General features: G+C 54.9%; 1 protein-coding gene across 3 annotated transcripts; it reads left to right on the top strand.

Annotated features, from left to right (window-relative positions):
- Positions 1–93: 93 nt before the first annotated feature.
- SIRT2 (sirtuin 2) lies at positions 94–18,536 on the top strand. Of its 3 annotated transcripts, none has more exons than XM_029206497.1 (16): positions 94–186; positions 1,020–1,066; positions 4,212–4,260; positions 4,520–4,633; positions 7,128–7,169; positions 7,330–7,436; positions 7,565–7,621; positions 8,276–8,344; positions 13,576–13,705; positions 15,535–15,594; positions 15,919–15,974; positions 16,128–16,204; positions 16,291–16,342; positions 17,391–17,461; positions 17,609–17,675; positions 17,796–18,536. In XM_029206497.1, the coding sequence occupies exons 1-16, from the start codon at positions 171–173 to the stop codon at positions 17,949–17,951; spliced, it is 1,170 nt and encodes a 389-aa protein (XP_029062330.1). In that variant the 5' UTR covers positions 94–170; the 3' UTR covers positions 17,952–18,536. The 3 variants fall into 3 exon arrangements, with proteins under 3 accessions (XP_029062330.1, XP_029062345.1, XP_029062339.1); XM_029206506.1 differs by having other exon boundaries at positions 151–186; positions 4,520–4,624; positions 17,796–18,055; XM_029206512.1 differs by lacking the exon at positions 1,020–1,066 and having other exon boundaries at positions 113–186; positions 17,796–18,055.
- The last annotated feature ends 169 nt before the right edge of the window (positions 18,537–18,705 follow it).

Here is an 18,705-nt window from a genome sequence, read left to right as displayed (position 1 = left end):
GCCCTCTCGTGTCTTCCTTACCGCAGAGGGGCTAGCTCCGGGAGTTGCTGGCGGCCGCGATGGCTCCTGGGAGTTGTAGTTCTTTGCCCTGTCTCGGACCCCTCCTGTTTCCGGTGCCGTCACGGGGCAGAGCAGTCGGTGACAGTCCCGAGGGCCCCCGCCCCGCGCCCATGGCTGAGCCGGATCGTGAGTCGGGGGCCCTGGTGGGAGGGTCGGGCCGCGCCGGGGCCTGGCTGAGGGCTGCAGGCCCCGGGGCCCGAGGGCGGGCGTGGTGGGGCAGGAGATGGGGGCTGCATGGGGGGGAATGGGATTCAGGGGCCGTTGCAAAATGATCCATATTGCTAGATTGGTGGGTTTCTGGGTCGCGAGGTTTTAAGGGTCCGTTTGCCACGTCCCCCAGGTTACTAATGATCGCGTCTTTCTCTCACCTTAGTTGCTAATGATCCTCGTTGCTAGGGACTTAGAATGCCGCGGTCCAGGTTGCTAAGGGTACCTGGTTGTTAGTGGGAACTGTAGGATGCTAGGGGACCCCTGGTGTCCCCTCCTATCTCTTCCTTCCTCTCCTAAACCTACCATCCCACCCTCCCTGCCCCCCACCACCCAACACCTCTTCCAGGCGGAGTATCTCTTCTTATCTTCTCTCTTGCTTTCTACGCTTCCCTCTGCTTGTAAACCTAACCCTCCCCGTACACACTCACACACTACTGCGTCCTTCCTAACTCCTCCTCAGTCTTCCTCCATACCCTGTATGCTTTACTTTCTTTTCTCTCTCCTAAACCTTCCCGTCCCAGCCTCTTTGTCCCTCACTAACCACCTGTCCTCCCAGCACTCCCCACTCTGATAAGATCTGCTTTTCCCCATTCCCTCCCTCCATCTACTCCATTTTTACATTTCCACCCCAGTATAACTAGGTTGGTGGGTCTTCTTGACCCCCTCTGCCCCCCGCTGCTTTGAAACCCTTCATTCCCCCTTAACCACTCCCTTCACCATAACCACATCTGCTCCCCCTCCTCCCCCAGCCTCTGACCCTGTGGAGACCCAGGCAGGGAAGGTGCAGGAGGCTCAGGTGAGATGGGGGGAAGGGTGGAGGGAAGGAGAGAGATGGATTTCCAACACCCCACACGGGGGGAGGTGGCAGAGGGGAGACAGATACCCCAGGGCCCTCAGCTCACTGCCCCAGTCCCTCACCCCACCTCCTGGTTCATCCTCCCGGGGAATGGTGGATTCTGGGGACTGTCAGAGAAGGATGTGCAGCCTCAACCCCAGGCCTGCCCTTCCAAACTTTCCTTTCTCCTTGCCCTCCCCACCGCGCCCCCCATCCCTTCTGAAACTCATTTGCACTGGGCATGGAAGAGCTTTGGTCCCTGAACTCACAGATCTCACGGGACAAGTGACTAGACAATGACCCTATGGGGTGATGATGAAAGTAGCTCAGGGCACTCTGGGAGCCCAGAGTAAACTTTGTGGGGTCACACAGATGCCTGCCAGTCCCTTCCCTGGAGGAATCCACAGGCTGTTCTAGGAGTCAGATTGAGATACAGCATGTGGTAGTTAGTGTAGAGTGATTTAGAATTTTCTCAGGCAAGGTGAGAAATGGTGTCCCAGACAGAGGGTACAGCTTTTGCAAACACTGAGGGGCATGAAAGAATGTGATGTGTTCAGTAATCAGGTGGCTGGGGAGGTCAGCTAATTATATTCATGGTTAGCATTTATTGAGTACTTACTCCAGCCGGGTACTCTGCTTAGTGTTTGATGTGCCTCATCTCATTTCATCTTCCCAGCATCCCTGTTGGGGGGCAAGGTCTACTGTAGCCATTTTATAGATGAGGAATTGGAAACAGAGTTGTTCAGTAACTTGTCCACTGTCCCTTGGCTAGAAGGGCAGGGACGGGTTTGCGACCCATGGCACCCAGCACATTGCGTCCCGGACACTTCGCTGGAAGCAGGCTCACAGAGGCCCCACCAGCACCTCCAGCTCCCCCTTAGGCCCTGTTGCTCCCATGTTCTCAGCAGGGCCCTGAAATCCTTCCACAGAGCCTCACTGTCTGCAACCTGAAATCATGCCAGCCCACCCACAGACGCGAGATCGCAGTTCAGATGTAGGCCAGTGCAGAAGCTGTGATGAGAGCACCCCACAGAGACACAGCAGAGCCACACCGAGGGGATAAGAGCTTCCTGTCAGGCCGGGCTTCTCCCTCGCCTGGCTCCCAAAGCACGACCACTGTCAGGGAAAAAGGTTTAATGTGAAAAAGCGATCCTCAGTCCCAAAGAGAGAGATTCGAGCATGTAAATTGCAGCATTGTCTCATACAGAAAAACTGGAAACAGCCCAAGCGGCTATCAGTTGATGGGTTAAATGAACTATGGGACATCTTTACACTGCAACACTATGTAGCTGGTGGGTCTACGATATATTGTTTGGCGGAAAATGCAAGTTGCAGCATCATACTGTGGTATGACCCATTTCTGGGGAAATGGCGAGTTTTACCCGCAGAGACAAAATCTGGAGTAATTACCATTGTACTGTTAATAATAGTGGTTAGCTTGAAGTGGGGGAATGGGACAGGGGTTGTGGGGGAGGGACTCATGAAGCAAGTGCCCCCAAGTTATACATTGTCTAATGGTCAAAGTTTTTGTGCAGCTTACATAGTCCGAAAGTAATGAAAAGTTTTCACTGTGTTTGCAAGGGAGGTTTCTATTCAAAAAGGCTTGGAACCAGAGTTGTGAGTGATGGAGAGGGGTTGTTGGAGGGGTTTTAAACAGGAGAGCGAATTGGTTAGATTTTTTTTTTTTTTTTTTTTTGGCTGCACCACTCGGCTTGCGGGATCTTAGTTCCCCAACCAGGGATTGAATGCAGGTCCTTGGCAGTAAGATCGCGTAGTCCTAACCACTGGACTGCCAGGGAATTCCCCAGAATTGCATTCCTACCCTTGCATGAGGTCCATTACAGGGCCCAGGCCTGGTCTAGCACACAGCACAGCCGGTGTCCGTTTGTTCAGTGGTGGATAGTTCTGGAACTCCCGCCAAGTGCCAGACCCTGTTCTTGGTGCTGGGCATCCAGTGGTGATGACGAAAACTCCCAGCCTTCTTGGAGCTGACATCACGGTAGACTCCATAGATGTTCGTGATCAGGTGATTAGACTGGAGAAGCCACAGAGAAGGGCCTTTGAAGTGGAGGGGAGCGGGCCGACCCAGGCAGGCCGCCACACACAGGGCAGCAGAGTAGATCAGAGGTGAAGACTGAGGCTGGGAGCCTAGGGAGGAGGTCAGGGCAGGACCGCGGGGAGGACAGGCTGGGCCACGTGGAGCCCACGTGTTATGGCAGGAGGGCAGGGGAGGGAGGCAGGAGGCGTCTGGCAGACCGGGGGCCGGAAGCCACACTGAGATGGGGCCCAGGAGGAGGAGCAGGTTTGGAGGAGATGCTGAGGCCAGTTTGGGACACGGTGGGAGTGAGGGACCAGGGGTCACTTAGAAGGAGGCATACCAGGAGGCTGCGGGAACCCTGGATCTGGAGGACAGACCAGTGGCGTGGATGAGGCCGACCAGGGAAGGTGAACAGAGAAAGTAGGGAGGGCCCGGGACAGAGTCCCAGACCCTCAATTTGGAAGTCTGGCTGAGGGGAGGAGTCGATAAAGGAGATGGAAGGGTTGGAAAGGTGGAGTGGGGGGCTTCAGGCAGGAGGGCTGACAGCCGCAGGGTGAGGACCGAGGCATTATTCACTGGAGTGACGAAGGTGAGGAGGGCTGCAGGGCTGCTGGCCGGGGCAGGGGACTAGAGGGGTTGTAAGGCGAAGCCGTGGACACCGGGAGGTGATGAGAACATAGCCAGTGCTTCCTGAGCAATCACCACCACACACCCGCCCCAGGGCTGTTCTGAGCACCTCCCAGAGGTGAATTCACTTCATCTCACAGTAGCACTCTGAGGTCAGTGTCCTCTGAGCTCCGTCTCTAAGAGGAGGAGCTCGGAGACTCAGAAAAGCCAAGTCACCCACCGGAGACTGTGCTCCTTGCAAGTAGCAGAGCTGGGTTTTCCAACACAGGCAGCCTGTCCCAGAGCCCACACACTGGCCCCCAGCGCTGTCCCCTCCACCCCTCACTTCCTCGGGCCCAGCTCCCAGCCAGAGCCTTTTCCCCAAACCCGGTGTCACCCCCACTTCCCTCCTTCCCTCACCCCACTTCTGGGGCCTGATCACCCCACCCCCACCCCTTCCAGGACTCAGATTCAGACACTGAGGGAGGAGCGGCTGGCGGAGAAGGAGAGAGTGAGTATCTTCCTTGAGAGCACGGTTCTGGGGGGCGGTTTAGGGCAGGGATCTGGGTGCTCACCTCTGCCAGGGGTGACATTCAAAGTATGTAATAACAGATGCAGTGCCAGTGCCTGGAGGCCCCTGACTGGGCCAGGCATTGAGCTCTTAGTCGCGGGAAGGCGGCGGGGCCCCAGGGCTGGGCAGGGGCACTCGGGGCCTCTGGGCACCCTGACTGAACACCCACCCGGCTGCTGTCTCTCTTCTTTTTGGCCAGTGGACTTCCTGCGGAATTTCTTCTCCCAGACACTGGGCCTGGGCACCCAGAAGGAGCGTCTGCTGGATGAATTAACCCTGGAAGGGGTGACCCGCTACATGCAGAGTGAGCGCTGTGAGTCCTCTCCCTGCACTGGGCCCCTTCCCCTCTCCTGGCCCCAAGTGACTTAATTCACAACTTTCATCTGCAAGTCACAAGAACCTCAACTCAAACTGGTTTATGCCAAAAAGGGAGTGTGTTGATCCTGTAACGAAAACCCCGCTTTAATCATGGCTGGATTCAGCGGCTTCCATGCTGTTGTCAAAAATCTGAACCCTCTCTGGTGCAGCTCTTCTCTGTGTTGGGGTCAAGGTTGCTCCTGGCAGTGGCAAATACAAGTTCCACCAGCCTAGTGGCTCCCACTGAAGAGAGCATCTTTCTCCCTGTAGTTCAGGCAAAAGAGCAGAGATCGGCTCCAATTGGCCCAGGTTGGGTCACATTCCTACCCCTGAACCAATCACCGTGTCTCTGATTGGCCAGGCCTGTTTGACAGAATGAAGCTGCTAATAATAGTAATTACCTTATAGGGTTATGAGGGGGTTACATAAATTCATAGATGTAAATGCCTGGAACCGGGCCTGGAACAGAGCAAGAGCTGCGTAAGTGTTCCCTGTGACGATTATTACAGGAGGCTTGTTTCAGGTGTGGTGTAGAGGTGCCTCTTTATGGGGTCACCATGTAATTTATATTTCTTGCCACGAGGTCACCAGAGTCTGAGAAACCGAGCCCTCGGCAGTCCTTGACTAGAACAATCCACTCTTTGAGGGTCCTGAACAGCCTTTGTTGAGGACGTCTTCTCCAGTTTCCCTGTCCTCCAGCTGCTGCCGTCTCTCCGAGGGCAGCCAGGCCGGCCGTCCTGAACCTCCCTCTCCTAGGGCAGGCCAGACAGCTGTCTGCAGCCATCTCTTGGCTTGGGTGGGCCCCCAAGAGAACGAAGGCAGTGGCATCAAAGCTTTCATTCCTTCTGTCCTCCTGCGCGTGGGTCTTAGGATAATTGATTCATGAGGGCGCCTATGAGGGGATAATAATAAATAATAACAATGGGGACTTGCATGGCGGTCCGTTGGTTAAGACTTCGCCTTCCAACGCAGGGGGTATGTATGGGTTCGCTCCCTGGCTGGGGAGCTGAGATCCCACATGCCTCACGGCCAAAGAACCAAAACATAAAACAGAAGCAATATTGTAATCAAAATTCAATAAAGACTTTAAAAATGATCGACAAAGGGGCTTCCCTGGTGGCGCAGTGGTTGAGAGTCCGCCTGCCGATGCAGGGGACGCGGGTTTGTGCCCCGGTCCGGGAAGATCCCACATGCCGCGGAGCGGCTGGGCCCGTGAGCCATGGCCGCTGAGCCTGCGCGTCCGGAGCCCGTGCTCCGCAACGGGAGAGGCCACAACAGTGAGAGGCCCGTGTACCACAAAACAAACAAACAAACAAAAATGGTCCACACCAAAAAAATCTTAAAAATATAAAAATAATAATAACAATGAGTTGAGCTCTCGCTGTTTGCCAGGCACTGGGCTAAGCACTTGACAGGTGTCCCCTCCTTTGATCTTCACATGATACCTGTGAGGAGTGATCTGGACAGAGGAGGAAACTGAGGCGCAGAGAGACTGTGACTTGGTACAGGGTCACACTTCTGGCAAGAGGCAGAATCAGGGCTCGATGCCAGGCCGCCTGAATCCAGGGCGCACGCTCCCTTCCACATGGCCCCTGGTGGGTCCACTGGGCCTAGTCCAATGGCATCCCGAGACGAAGCCAAGGGCTGTGGCTGTAGCAGGCCTCAGCCTTTGTCACCCTTGCTGTCCTCCTTTGCATAGAACACCCCAGAGGCGCCCGGTTCACAGGCACCTCTCGCCCGTGTCTGTCCATCAGCTGATGGGCAGATGCCAAGGGTGCTGTGTGGCAGGGCTGCCAGCCAGCCAGCCGCTGAAGAGGCAGCTGGGCTATTTCTGCACAGCCCCACGTGCTTGTGAAGTGATGCCATCCCTACCACGCCTCCCCATCTTCTTTTCTGAAAGCTGGTGACAATGGGGGAGCAAAGCGCTTATAGGTATACGAATCATGGGGCTAAAGAAGTTGAGCTCGAGTGACTTGAAGAATCGTCAGTGCTGGGCACTGCCCTAAGCTTCACAGGGATGAATTCAGTCTCTCAACAGCCCTGCGAGGTCAGTACTGTGATTATGCCCATTTTACAGAGCAGGAAGCGAAAGCCCAGAGTGGTGATCGGAACTAAGACGCCCCCGCTGGTATGCAGAAGAACTAGGATTGGAAGCCCTCATCCACTCTGCTGCTCACTGGGCATGGGCTGAGGGTGGCCAGTCTTTGGTCTTCACCTGAAAATTACCAGACTTCCGGTGGCTGATGTGCATTTGATTAGTTTATGGCAAAGACAACTGGTGAACACCAGCCCAGGACTTAGTTTATGGCAAAGACAACTGTCTTAAGATAAATGGTCACATTTTGGAGCAGTGTTTGATGTTCAAAACAAAATGTTACAACACTAAACAAACGTAAACTGAAAAAAAACAAAAACAAAAAACCCACGCTGCATAAACTCTTCTCCTCCAGGTCGCAGGGTTATCTGTTTGGTGGGAGCTGGAATCTCCACTTGTAAGTGCCCCCCTCCCCCAAGAGAACTCCCTGGTTGGGGGCGCCCCTTCCAAGAGCTGGGGAGGAGCCGTGTGGGGGCCCTTGCCTGGGAGGGTCAGTGTGGTAGAGAAGGGGCCAAAGTCCCTCATCGATTGAATGCCCACTGCCACTCCTCCCCCAGCGGCGGGCATCCCTGACTTCCGCTCCCCAAACACGGGCCTCTACGCCAACCTGGAGAAGTACCACCTTCCCTACCCGGAGGCCATCTTTGAGATTGGCTACTTCAAGGTACGTGTCCTGCAGGGAGGAACGTCTGTAATGGGGGTGGGGGGTGGAGGCGTGGCCGCCTCTCTCCAGCTCTCATCTCACCAGGGCCATCTGGGTGCCCACCTGCCCTCCGGCTCTCTCTCCCACAGAAACACCCAGAGCCCTTCTTTGCCCTCGCCAAGGAGCTCTATCCTGGGCAGTTCAAGGTGAGCGCTCTTTTGTGGAGGCGGTGACAGGGAAGGTTGGGGGCCAGCAGGCATGGGAAAGCCCCCTCCAGGGCCCTTCAGACACATATTATAGCCATTAAACACGTGGGCTCTGGGGAAGTTCCCTGGCCTAGTGGTTAGGATTCCGGGCCTTCACTGCTGTGGCCCGGGTTCAGTCCCTGGTTGGGGAACTGAGATCCTGCAAGCCGTGTGGCACCAACCAAAAAAAAAATATATATATATATATATACATGGGCTCCGGGCCCAGACTGCCTGGGTCCAAGTCCTGCTCTTGTGTCCTTGAGCCTCAGTTTTCCCTTATGTAAAATGAAGCTGATAACTGTCCATGAGAAGGGTTGTTGTGAGGCTTAAATGAGTTAATGATACATGCAAGAGCCCAGACTCCAGAGCCAGTCCTCTCTGTGCAAACCCCAACTCCACAACCTGGGTGACTTTGGCAGGACAGTCACCCTCTCTGTGCCTCAGTTCCCTCACCTGTGAAATGGGGATAACAAAGGTGCGCACCTCGCGAGGTCGGTGTGACGATTCCGTGAGGGAAAACAGGCATGGTGCCTAGAACGGTTCCTGGCACACAGCGGTGCGCGGTCAGTGTCTTCTGTCTTCATCGGCATTGTCATGATTGCTCCCCTCCAGCCCACCGTCTGCCACTACTTCATCCGCCTGCTGAAGGAGAAAGGGCTGCTCCTGCGCTGCTACACGCAGGTAGGCGGGACCGCGGGCATGCTGGGAGGAAGCGCGCGGGCTGGAGGGGCCCGAGAGCTCAGGCCACGGCTTCTCTGTCACGTGACCTGCAGTGACTCACATCCCCCTCTCTCAGCCTCAGTTTCCCTTTCTATAAAACAGAGGCCAGAACAGCTTCGCCCTCTCAGACCTGTGGTGATGTGGCAGTGACCTCCCTCAGGGCCATCCCAGGAGTACTTCTCTGAGCAGACACTATTGGCACCATAGATTTCGTATTTGGCAGGGCTTTCCAGCAAATGACTCCAAACTGAGTTGATCTAATATGATCACTACACCTGACAGTTTTCCGGCTGGTAGCTGTAAACTCTTAAGGAAAGAGCACTATTCTTTTTGTCTGTGGGGGGGCACCTTTTAAAAATATATTTATTTATTTGGCTGTGCTGGGTCTTAGTTGTGACAGGTGGGCTCCTTAGTTGCGGCTTGCTGGCTTATTAGTTACGGCACACCAGCTCCTTAGTTGCAGCAGGCGGGATCCTTAGTTGTGGCATGCATGTGGGATCTAGTTCCCCAACCAGGGATTGAACCCCGGCCCCCTGCATTGGGAGCGTGGAGTCTTAACCACTGCACCACTGGGGAAGTCCTGGGACACCCTTTTATAATTTGCACAAAGGCCTTGTGCGTACCGTGGGGCCGTGGCTCATACATGTCAGGCTGAGGGCCTCGCCGGGGTGTCCTCAGGGAAGGACAGCTCACATTGTTGGCTTCCGAGTTGGTGAGCCTTTTAGGGTCTCGCACCCCTAATAGTGAAAAATGTTTGCACCTCTACCTTTGTTTCATAAATACGTATTCAAATTACATGATGTACTATAGCCCTGATACCATGCCTGCTCTAATTCATACCTCAGAACTCAAAATTATAAAATAGAGAGAGAACACATGGATAGAAATAGGTGTTCTATTATTTTCTTCTTGCGCCTGGCAATCGGGAGCCTGCAGCCTCAGAAGTTGCCACCAGGGGGAGGATGAAATCTTTGTAGGTCCGGAATTCTCAAGTGGGGTATGTGCTCCCACCCAGGGCTGGCGGGGGAGGGGATGGCCTCCTCCTTCCAGCAGGAGCCCCAGCTCAGAATAAACCTGACCTTTCTTCCCAGAGAGTCAGTTTTTTCCATGAGATGTGACTCAGACTTGATACGAGCAGCTCACCTGAAGCCAAGTGCCTTCATGAAATCCTCACCATAGCCCTGCTGGCAAACCTGTTTGTAAGCTTCTGTCCCAATGTTTACTGAGTGCCAACCCAGTGCCAGGCCCTGCAGGCAGTGAACGGAGGGAGCAGACATCCCTGCCCTCCTGGAACTGACACTGTAGTGTGGGGAGAGACAACGGACGAGATGGGTGAGTTGCGTATCTATGCTGATGCTGAGAGGTCTGTGGCGTGCAGCTGAGCAGGAAAGGGGACTCAAGCTCTGTGTGTGTGGGGTCAGGGGTGCTGTAGTGAACAGGATGTCAGGGAAGGCCTCACTGAGAAGCAGGACATTTAAACAGAGACCTGTAGGAGGGGAGGGAGGGAGCCATGGGATCATATGTCGGGGGAGAGTGCATTCCAGGCAAAGCGAACAGCCAGTCCAGAGGTCCTGAGGGGAGGCTGCATTTGGCGTGTTCAAGAAGCTGGATCTGGACTTCCCTGGCAGTCCAGTGGTTAAGACTCCACGCTCCCAATGCAGGGGGCCCAGGTTCGATCCCTGGTCAGGGAACTAGATCCCACATGCCACAGCTAAGACCCGGCACAGCCAAATAAATAAACATTTTAAAAAGGAGAAAAGAAGAAGAAGCTGGATCTGAGTGAGCAGGGAGGACAGTAGTAGGAGAAGATGGAGGAGACGAGGTCAGGGAGGTGACAGGGGTGGACCGTGTGGGGGCTTGGAGGCCACAGGGAGGGCTTTGTCCTTTCCCCTGAGTGAGATGGAATCACAGGAGGACTCTGAGCAGGGCAGGGACGTGACCTGACCCAGGTGTTCACAGGGTCCCTCTGGCTGCATGAGGGGGGCAGACTGTGGGAGCAGTGGGGGGCGGCTACCAAGACCAGGGAGGAGGCTGCAATGATGTTCCAAGCAGGAGAGGATGGAGGCTGGGCCAGGGAGGGGGCCGCCGAAGGGGAGAAGTGGGCGGCTTATGAACCTGTTTTGAAGGTGGAGCTGGCAGGACTTGCCAATGGGTTGAATGTGAAACGATTCGTGAGAGAAGGAAAGGAGTCAGGGATGACTGGCTCCCTCTCAGCCTGAGCACCTGCTGCCTTTTATTGAGATGGTGGGACGTGCAGGGGTGGGGGGGCAGAGGAGGAGCTTGGCTGTAGGCATGTCGGGGTTGAGATGCCCATTAGACAACCACCTGGGGACATGGGCAGACAGCTGGACACAGGAGTCTGGACTCGAGCTGGAGAGCAGCAGATAGACGATGTTTAAACCCTCCAGACAGGATGAGATCACAGGGGTCCCAGCACGAGAAGCCCAGGCCCAGGACCAGGTGGCTCATGGGGGCTGCTCAGAGGGCTCGCTTCCCAGCTCTGTCTGAGGCAGAACCCCCTGCCCCAACCACAAAAGCACACCAGCTGTAGGCTATTTTTAGACGAAAGCCAACACCAATGCGTTGTGAGGTCAGCGTGAAATGTGGTGGCATTTCCCCCCAGTTGCAATTCTTCATGTGTGGATTTAAGCATGCATACGTATTCAGAATGGCACATTACGTAACATAGACAAAGGTGGAAAAAAATTTTCCAGTCTCACGTTTCATGAAACCTTTTTTTTTTAAAACTCATCACCCTCTTCTTTAACCTCAGCCACTTTTTGAGTCACTGACCCAGTTTTCTGGAACACATTGTCTTCACGTCTTTCTGAATTGTGACGATGCAGCACTTTCAAAGCCACGCGCGATGCTATTTTTATCTCAAGACACAAGTATCCATTCAAACATGAGAACAGTTGTCGCCTCGTTCAAGTCACTGTGATCGCCTCAGCAAACCAGCTTATCGCTCTTTTAAATCTATATCTATGGCATTTACGTCATACATAGGGTTTGTACTTGGCTTTCTTTCATTTAAGCCCTATCTGGAGGATCCTTCCATATCTGCACCCACATAGCAGCTTCATGCTTTTTTAAAATTATTTATTTATTTCTTTATTTATTTTATTTTTGCCTGCGTTGGTCTTCGTTGCTGCAGGTGGGCTTTCTCTAGTTGCAGCGAGCGGGGACTGCTCTTCGTTGCGGTGCGCGGGCTTCTCATTGCGGTGTCTTTTCTTGTTGCGGAGCACGGGCTCTAGGCGCACGGGCTTCAGTAATTGTGGCACGCGGGCTCAGTAGTTGTGGCTCGCAGGCTCTAGAGCGCAGGCCCAGTAGTTGTGGCACACGGGCTTAGTTGCTCTCTGGCATATGGGATCTTCCCAGACTAGGGCTCGAACCCATGTCCCCTGCATTGGCAGGCGGATTCTTAACCACTGTGCCACCAGGGAAGTCCCAGCTTCATGCTTTTTAAAAGCATGTCAGAGACGTGATGTCTTGAAACCAGAAGTGAGCCAAGGTTTAAAATTCAAGAGATTGCAGATGAAAACCCAGACATCAGTCTCCTCTTGAAAATCAGGAAGAGCTGGCTGTACCCTGGGTGGCTTTCTGTGGGGGAGAGTGGTTGGCTGGAGCTGAGTGGCCACCGCCCACCTTGCCCGGGGCCCGCCTCCTCACCATGACCTCTTTCCTGCCTGATGCTGAGGCCAGACGTCAGTTGCTGTGTGTTGCCATGCGTTCATTGCTGCTTGGCCTGTATAGCGAACCTCTTGGGCCATATTCCCCAGCCCCAGCTTCCCTCCCGGGGGCCACGGCTGCTGCCTACTTCTTGGGTCTCCTTTGAAGATATTCCATACTTAGGCAAGCAAATACACAAATTCATATATTGATTTTTTCACATCCTGTACACACTGCCTTTGTGCTTTGGGCCTTCTAACATCTTGGAGAGATCCCTTCATACCAGTACATATGGGTTGACCACATTCATTTTTGTTTGTTTGTGGTTTCTCCATCAAAAGTGGCATCAAGGGAATTCCCTGGTGGTCCAGTGGTTAGGACTCTGTGCTTTCACTGCTGAGAGTGTGGGTTCGATCCCTGGCCAGGGAACTAAGGTCCCGCAAGCCGCACAGCATGGCAAAAAAAAAAAATAAAGTGACATCAAAGGGTAACACAGAGGCATGTAGGTAGACCTTTGACGTGCCATTTAGTTATATGCACGCACACTGCTTACTTACGTGTCAGGGAGTTGGTAGACTAAGTCAAGAAACAAAGGCAAAACTAGCATTTCTAGTAAAGTGGGGAGAGGGAAAGCCACAGAGAGTCTGGGAACAGTGACTCTTGTCTGCATGTGTTGGGGATAAACTGATGGCTGGCTGGGAGCAGAGAGGGCAGTTGGGGCTGTCTGCCCTTGCAAGGGAACCCTCTCAGTTGTTCACGGAGCCTCCAGGAAACCTCGTCGGGTCAGCTGTGGGCTGCATATGCCCGGCCATCTCTGTAACGCCCGCCAGTGTCCTCCAGCAGCACCTGCCTCGGCAGCATTCCTCGTGGGCGGGGCTGGAGAAAGCGCAAGTGTCTATGTGCAAGAGAAGAATATTCTTGCCTGTTGAATAAGGAAAGTATCTCTGTCTGAAAAGACTACAAGTTAATATACTATCAATGCAGCAGACCATAGTAAGGTTAAGTAGGAAAACAGTGTGATGAAAACCCAAAAAACCCTCCTGATTCATTGATTTATGTTAATGCCTGGCCAGGGCTGCCACAGACAGCTGTGCAGGTTGGGTACTGCACAAGGATGCCATATCTGAGGGGGCTGCGTTTACAGTGGAGACACTGGAGAGTTGTACGTTTATTTCGCCAAATTTCTGGCAGGTGCCACTAGAGTGTCTGGTTCTAACAAAACACATTTGCAGCAAAACGGAAGCAAAGTGGCCCAAATTTGCCAGGGCTGGTTGGTGGCAGTGGGTCTGGGCTCATAGAGATTTGAGTTTGGGCCCCTGCCTTTAAGTGTCCATGACTTACCTTTTCAGAGGCACCATCAGGATGAACAGAAAAGTTTTAGACACACCCTGCCCCTTGCTTCTCCCTCCCTCCCTTCTCCCCTGTCACACTTGCTTTTCTCAGCCACGACTCCTGGCTATGCCTTCTGCCCCTTGTGGGGTGTGGTTCGCTCCTGACCCTCTCTCCTCCATCTCTCCCTCCAGAACATAGACACCCTGGAGCGAGTGGCGGGGCTGGAAGCCGAGGACCTGGTGGAGGCCCACGGCACCTTCTACACGTCTCACTGCATCAGCCCCGTCTGCCGGCAGGAGTACACGCTAAGCTGGATGAAAGGTGAGGGGCTAGAGGTTATTATCCCCAAGGGCAGGCCTCCCGTCCCCTGTCTGCTCCCCGGCGCCAGGGACAGGGTCTCCACGCGCGGACGCCAGCTCTGTCCTGCACAGCTCTGCAGCTCTTTTTAGCAGATAATGGCAGCCCCCAAAGATTGGAGGTGGCAGCGGGGGTTCATTTCTCCCGACACCACCTCACAGCCAGGTTATGATGGATGCAGACTCCAGACACAGAGACGTGCGTTAGCAGACAGGCCCCCACGTGGTCATACAACCTGTTCTGTGAGGTCATGAAAGCCTAGCTCTTTGTCCTTTGGGCGCTCTGACCCCGTCTTGCATGAGGGGCTCATCCAGGCAAGCGCAGCTACACTCTAAGAAGAGCAGAAGTATCTGAGAGAACTTTCTGGGGTGAGGGGAATGTTCCATATCTGCACTGTCCAACACGGCAGCCACTTGCCACATGGGGCTGTTGAGCTCTTAAAATGTGGCTAATGTGACCGAGGAACTGAATTCTTAACTTTCTTTAATTTGTATTAATTAAAATTTAAAAGCCACATGTGGCTCTAACCAGCATACCGGACAGCACTGCCCCAGAGGCACAGGATTCAACCGGCCCATTAGCTGGATTCAGGCGAGCAGAGGCCGTGGCGTGTGAAGCTGGGCACAGCCCTGGTTAGGAATGAAGACTGGGGGCTGTCCTTAAGGATGCAAACTCCAGGGCTTGCTAAAGTCATCATCCCTGTTCTTGCCTGGGCAGAGTGTCCAAAAAGAGAAGGAGGAAAAAAAAAAATCCAGCCAATCCACATTTCTTGAATGCCAGTGAGAGCTGATTTCTGACATCCATTGTGCTAATTAAGAAGCCACTTACTTCATCCATGGAAACCCATTTCTGACGTTCTTTATGCTGATTTCACAAAGCCTCTGGTGTCCCTGTGTGATAAGGACAGCTGCAGTGCTCATAGTAGGGCCCCTGGAGTGTGGCCCTTCTGACAACATGCCAGCTGCCCGCCCCTGGGGTGAGGGTTCCTGAATAGCCCAAGTGCACGCAGCTGGGGGTGATGTACAATTAACATTACTCCATTATGTTTCTCTTACAGCAGTAGCACAAGCATCACCCGCAAAATGTCATGTACTGTCAATGCAAAAATATTTTCAAGTAAATGACAGACCTTAAAGCAGTGCTCTGTGAATATCTGTTGAAGGAATGAGTGAATAGTTGAATGAACAAGCCAGGATTCTGTGGGTTGCAAGTGACAGAATGCTTTCAAGCTTCCTTAATCAATAGGCAATGAGGAGGAGGATTGTCATAAGCATGGGGTGTGCGTGGGGGCAGGGGTGTGTCTGTCACAGAGCCCAAGAGTGGGAAGCAGCTGCACCTAAGGTTTTGTCCCCGTCCCAGCATCACCGGCATAATTCTCCCCTCTCTGCCACTAGGCCTGGCACCTACCAGGCCTCTCTGACCCACGGTGAAGTAGGGCTGCCCTCAAAGACCCACTGGACGAGCTTCACTCCCAAGTCCAGATTCCCCAGGTCGGGGGTTGGTGGAACCCAGCTGCCCCTTTTAGGGGCGAGTGTCTGCTCATTTGTTTGTTTGTTCATTTAATAGCTATAAGCTGGTGCTGGGAGCCACCCCAGGAATGTTGGGGGCGGGGGAGGGACAGCTGTCTAAGAAGGGAGGTCCCTCCTGAGCAGGGCAAACACCCCAGGAGGCCCACCCGGTGACTGAGGTGTGTTTGTGTTGACAGTGAAGGAAGGATGGGGTGGGCAGGCAGGCTGCAGCCCCAGCCCAAAGCCCCTTACCTCCTCTTCTCCCTCCCCGTTCCCCACGCTCAGAGAAGATCTTCTCCGAGGTGACTCCCAAGTGTGAGAAATGTCGGAGTGTGGTGAAGCCTGGTGAGCCTTGGGGCCAGGGACCAACCAAGGTAGACTCAGGCTGGGACCCCCTCAGCCACTAACCCCTTCCCAAGAAGGCCACACTCCCTATCCGTCCATCCACCCCCGTCACCCTCTCTCCCTGACCAGTGCCCAGAGTCTGCCCCAGGGAGAGTGGGTACCATAGCCCCTAGTCTGTTCCCAGCGCTCCACACTCCCGTCCCAGCCCTGCGGTCCACCTTCTGCTCCTGCCTGTCCTCTCTCTCCCTCCCTGTCTCTGCCCCCCTGCTTTTTCACTGTCTCTATCTCTCCCTGTGTATGTCTGTCCATCTATCTCCACCTCAGATATCGTGTTCTTTGGCGAGAACCTCCCAGCGCGTTTCTTCTCTTGCCTGCAGTCAGTAAGTATACCCACCGCGCCCCCCATCTCGGTCCACGCAGGGGCAGCCTGGGTCCTGCCCTGGGGAAGGTGGCTTCCCCAGGTAGCTGCGGGTGGGCTTGCAGCGGGGGCCGGGGACCACAGCCCAGCCTCACTGGCCGCTCCCCCTTCACAGGACTTCCTGAAGGTGGACCTCCTCATCATCATGGGCACCTCCCTGCAGGTGCAGCCCTTCGCATCCCTTATCAGCAAGTAGGTTGGGGGTCGGGGCTATGGGGGGCTGCTGGGGACTGGGGGAGCCGGGACAGGCCCTCACCACTCAGCTCGCCCTCCACCAGGGCGCCCCTCTCCACCCCGCGCCTGCTCATCAACAAGGAGAAGACTGGCCAGGTGAGTCCTTTTAGTCACACCCTGCCACCCCCACACAGGGGCCCCACATTGCCTCCCCCCAGCCTCCTCAGGAACCAGGGGACAGGTCTCTGGAGAATCCCGATACTTTGGACCCCTCAGCTCAGACCTAAGGATTCTGGAATCCACAGTGTTCAGGTTCCAGGCTGCCCTGACTCCAGGATTCCACAGGCCTCTGTGTCATTCACCCCTTTTTTTTTTTTTTAATTTATTTATTATTTATTTTTGCCTGCGTTGGGTCTTTGTTGCTGCGCATGGGCTTTCTTTAGTTGTGGCGAGCGGGGGCTACTCTTTGTTGCGGTGCACGGGCTTCTCATTGCAGTGGCTTCTCTTGTTGCAGAGCACGGGCTCTAGAGCGCACGGGCTTCAGTAGTTGTGGCACACGGGCTCAGTAGTTGTGGCACACGGGCCCAGTAGTTGTGGCTTGCTGGCTCTAGAGCACAGGCTCAGTAGTTGTGGCACACGGGCTTAGTTGCTCCATGGCATGTGGGATCTTCCCGGACCAGGGCTCGAACCCGTGTCCCCTGCATTGGCAGGCAGATTCTTAACCTCTGCTCCACCAGGGAAGTCCCTCATTCACCCTTTTGAACGAGTGACAGAACCCCAGCTCAAAGCGACTTAAGCCAAAACGAGAATGTCGTGCTTCCCGTGACTGAAGAGTCAGGGCTAGCTGGCCCCTGGGCCTGCAGCAGTTCTGTCAGGAGTTACCCGCTCCCTCTCTCATCTCTCTTTTCCTGAGGTAGCTTCACTCCCAGGCAGGGGCTCCCTCCTGGGGACAGATGTTTCTCCAACAGGCAAAAAACGTACGGTGTGCCAGATACCGTGCTAAGCATTTCCTCTGTATTAACCCGCTGACAGTACAGCCCTAGGAGTGGGCTTGATGATCACCCCCACTCTACAGAGAAAGAAACTGACGTTCAGAGAGGCCAGGCCACTTGAGCAAAGTCACAGAGCTGGGATTCCAACCCAAGCCACCTGGCTCCAGGGTCTGTGCTCTTAGCTCCCCCCGACTCCACCCCCTTCCCCACAGATGGACCCTTTCCTCGGGATGATGATGGGCCTCGGAGGAGGCATGGACTTCGACTCCAAGAAGGCCTACAGGTGAGGCCCTCCCGTGGCAGTGCGGGGGCAGTGGAGGCTTCAAGGGACAGGGCCAAGGTGGGAGGGAGGGCACGGAGGCACAGGGCAGGGCAGAGCCGGCAGGGCCCTGGGACAAGCCTGGGAGCTCTGACTCTCACCCACCCACAGGGACGTGGCCTGGCTGGGTGACTGCGACCAGGGCTGCCTGGCCCTTGCCGACCTCCTCGGATGGAAGGTGAGGAGCCTGGGCCACCCCCGCCCACCCTGAGCCCAGTCCCTGGACCCCCGCCCCACAGGTCCTCTGACCTTATGATGCATGATGACCTCTGACCTCTGTGAACTTTGTACCCTGCAGAAGGAACTGGAGGACCTTGTCCGGAAGGAGCATGCCAGCATAGATGCCCAGTCGGGGTCAGGGACTCCCAACCCCACCACTTCAGCTTCCTCCAGGAAGTCTCCACCTCCTGCCAAGGAGGAGGCCAGGACCACGGAGGGAGAGAAACCCCAGTGACAGCCGCATCTCCCAGGCAGGACGCCCGGCTTTGGGACAGCTGAGCCCCAACCAGGCCTGGCCCCCTCTAACTTACAGCTCTTTTCTGGGGAGCTCAGAACATTTCCTCAATCTACTAACTACTCCCTCCCAAAACTGGGGTCCCAGCACCCCTGACCCCGGCAAATCTCTAACATTCTTAGGGGCTGAGGCTTGGGCAGCCGGCCTCTAACAGCCCGCAGCCCCTAATCACCCTTAGGGCCAAGGATCAGCCTCCCCTAATCTCTAACTGCTCAGGGGGCCAGGGGTACCTCCAAACTGCTAACTGTCCCAGGACGAGAGCCCCAGGGCCCCCATGCTCTCTACTGTTCCCAGGGGCTTGAGGCCAAGTAGACGAAGTCTAACCTACCCTGGGTGGGGAGGTGTGCCCTCCAAACATAACTCACACCCAGTGGGGGGATCCAAGCCTCAAGGCCTCCCAAGTCTCTGCCTACACCTCCCAAAGCGGGTGCTAGGCCCCCTCACTCGGGACCCGCTTCCCAGACGGGGGTGGGCAGATGGTGTCGCTTATTAGAGACAAATTAAAAACAAAGAACAACTAACCATCAGCTGTCTGGCCTCGCTGTTCTTTCCTGTGGGCCCACAGGGAAGCTGCCGGAGGAAGGGACTAGACCTTGGGCCCCTAAGGAAACAAGAACATCCACAGGCTCTTATGAGAAAGAGTGAAGGGTGCCGAAGGGTGCCGAGAGGGGACCCCTGGGGCCGTGGGAGCCTC

The sequence above is a fragment of the Monodon monoceros genome, unplaced genomic scaffold (genome assembly GCF_005190385.1).
Source record: "Monodon monoceros isolate NGI ecotype Baffin Bay Population unplaced genomic scaffold, NGI_Narwhal_1 Super_Scaffold_10, whole genome shotgun sequence".
In the NCBI taxonomy this organism is placed as follows: Eukaryota; Metazoa; Chordata; class Mammalia; order Artiodactyla; family Monodontidae; genus Monodon; species Monodon monoceros.
Note: the sequence above shows the minus strand (reverse complement) of the source record. Positions and strands in the feature narration are given on the sequence as shown.

Coding starts and splice junctions, on each gene's coding strand:
- SIRT2 (XM_029206497.1), top strand. Junction 15,595..15,918: donor TCGGAGTGTGGTGAAGCCTG/GTGAGCCTTGGG, acceptor TCTCCACCTCAG/ATATCGTGTTCTTTGGCGAG. Junction 16,343..17,390: donor ACAAGGAGAAGACTGGCCAG/GTGAGTCCTTTT, acceptor CCTTCCCCACAG/ATGGACCCTTTCCTCGGGAT.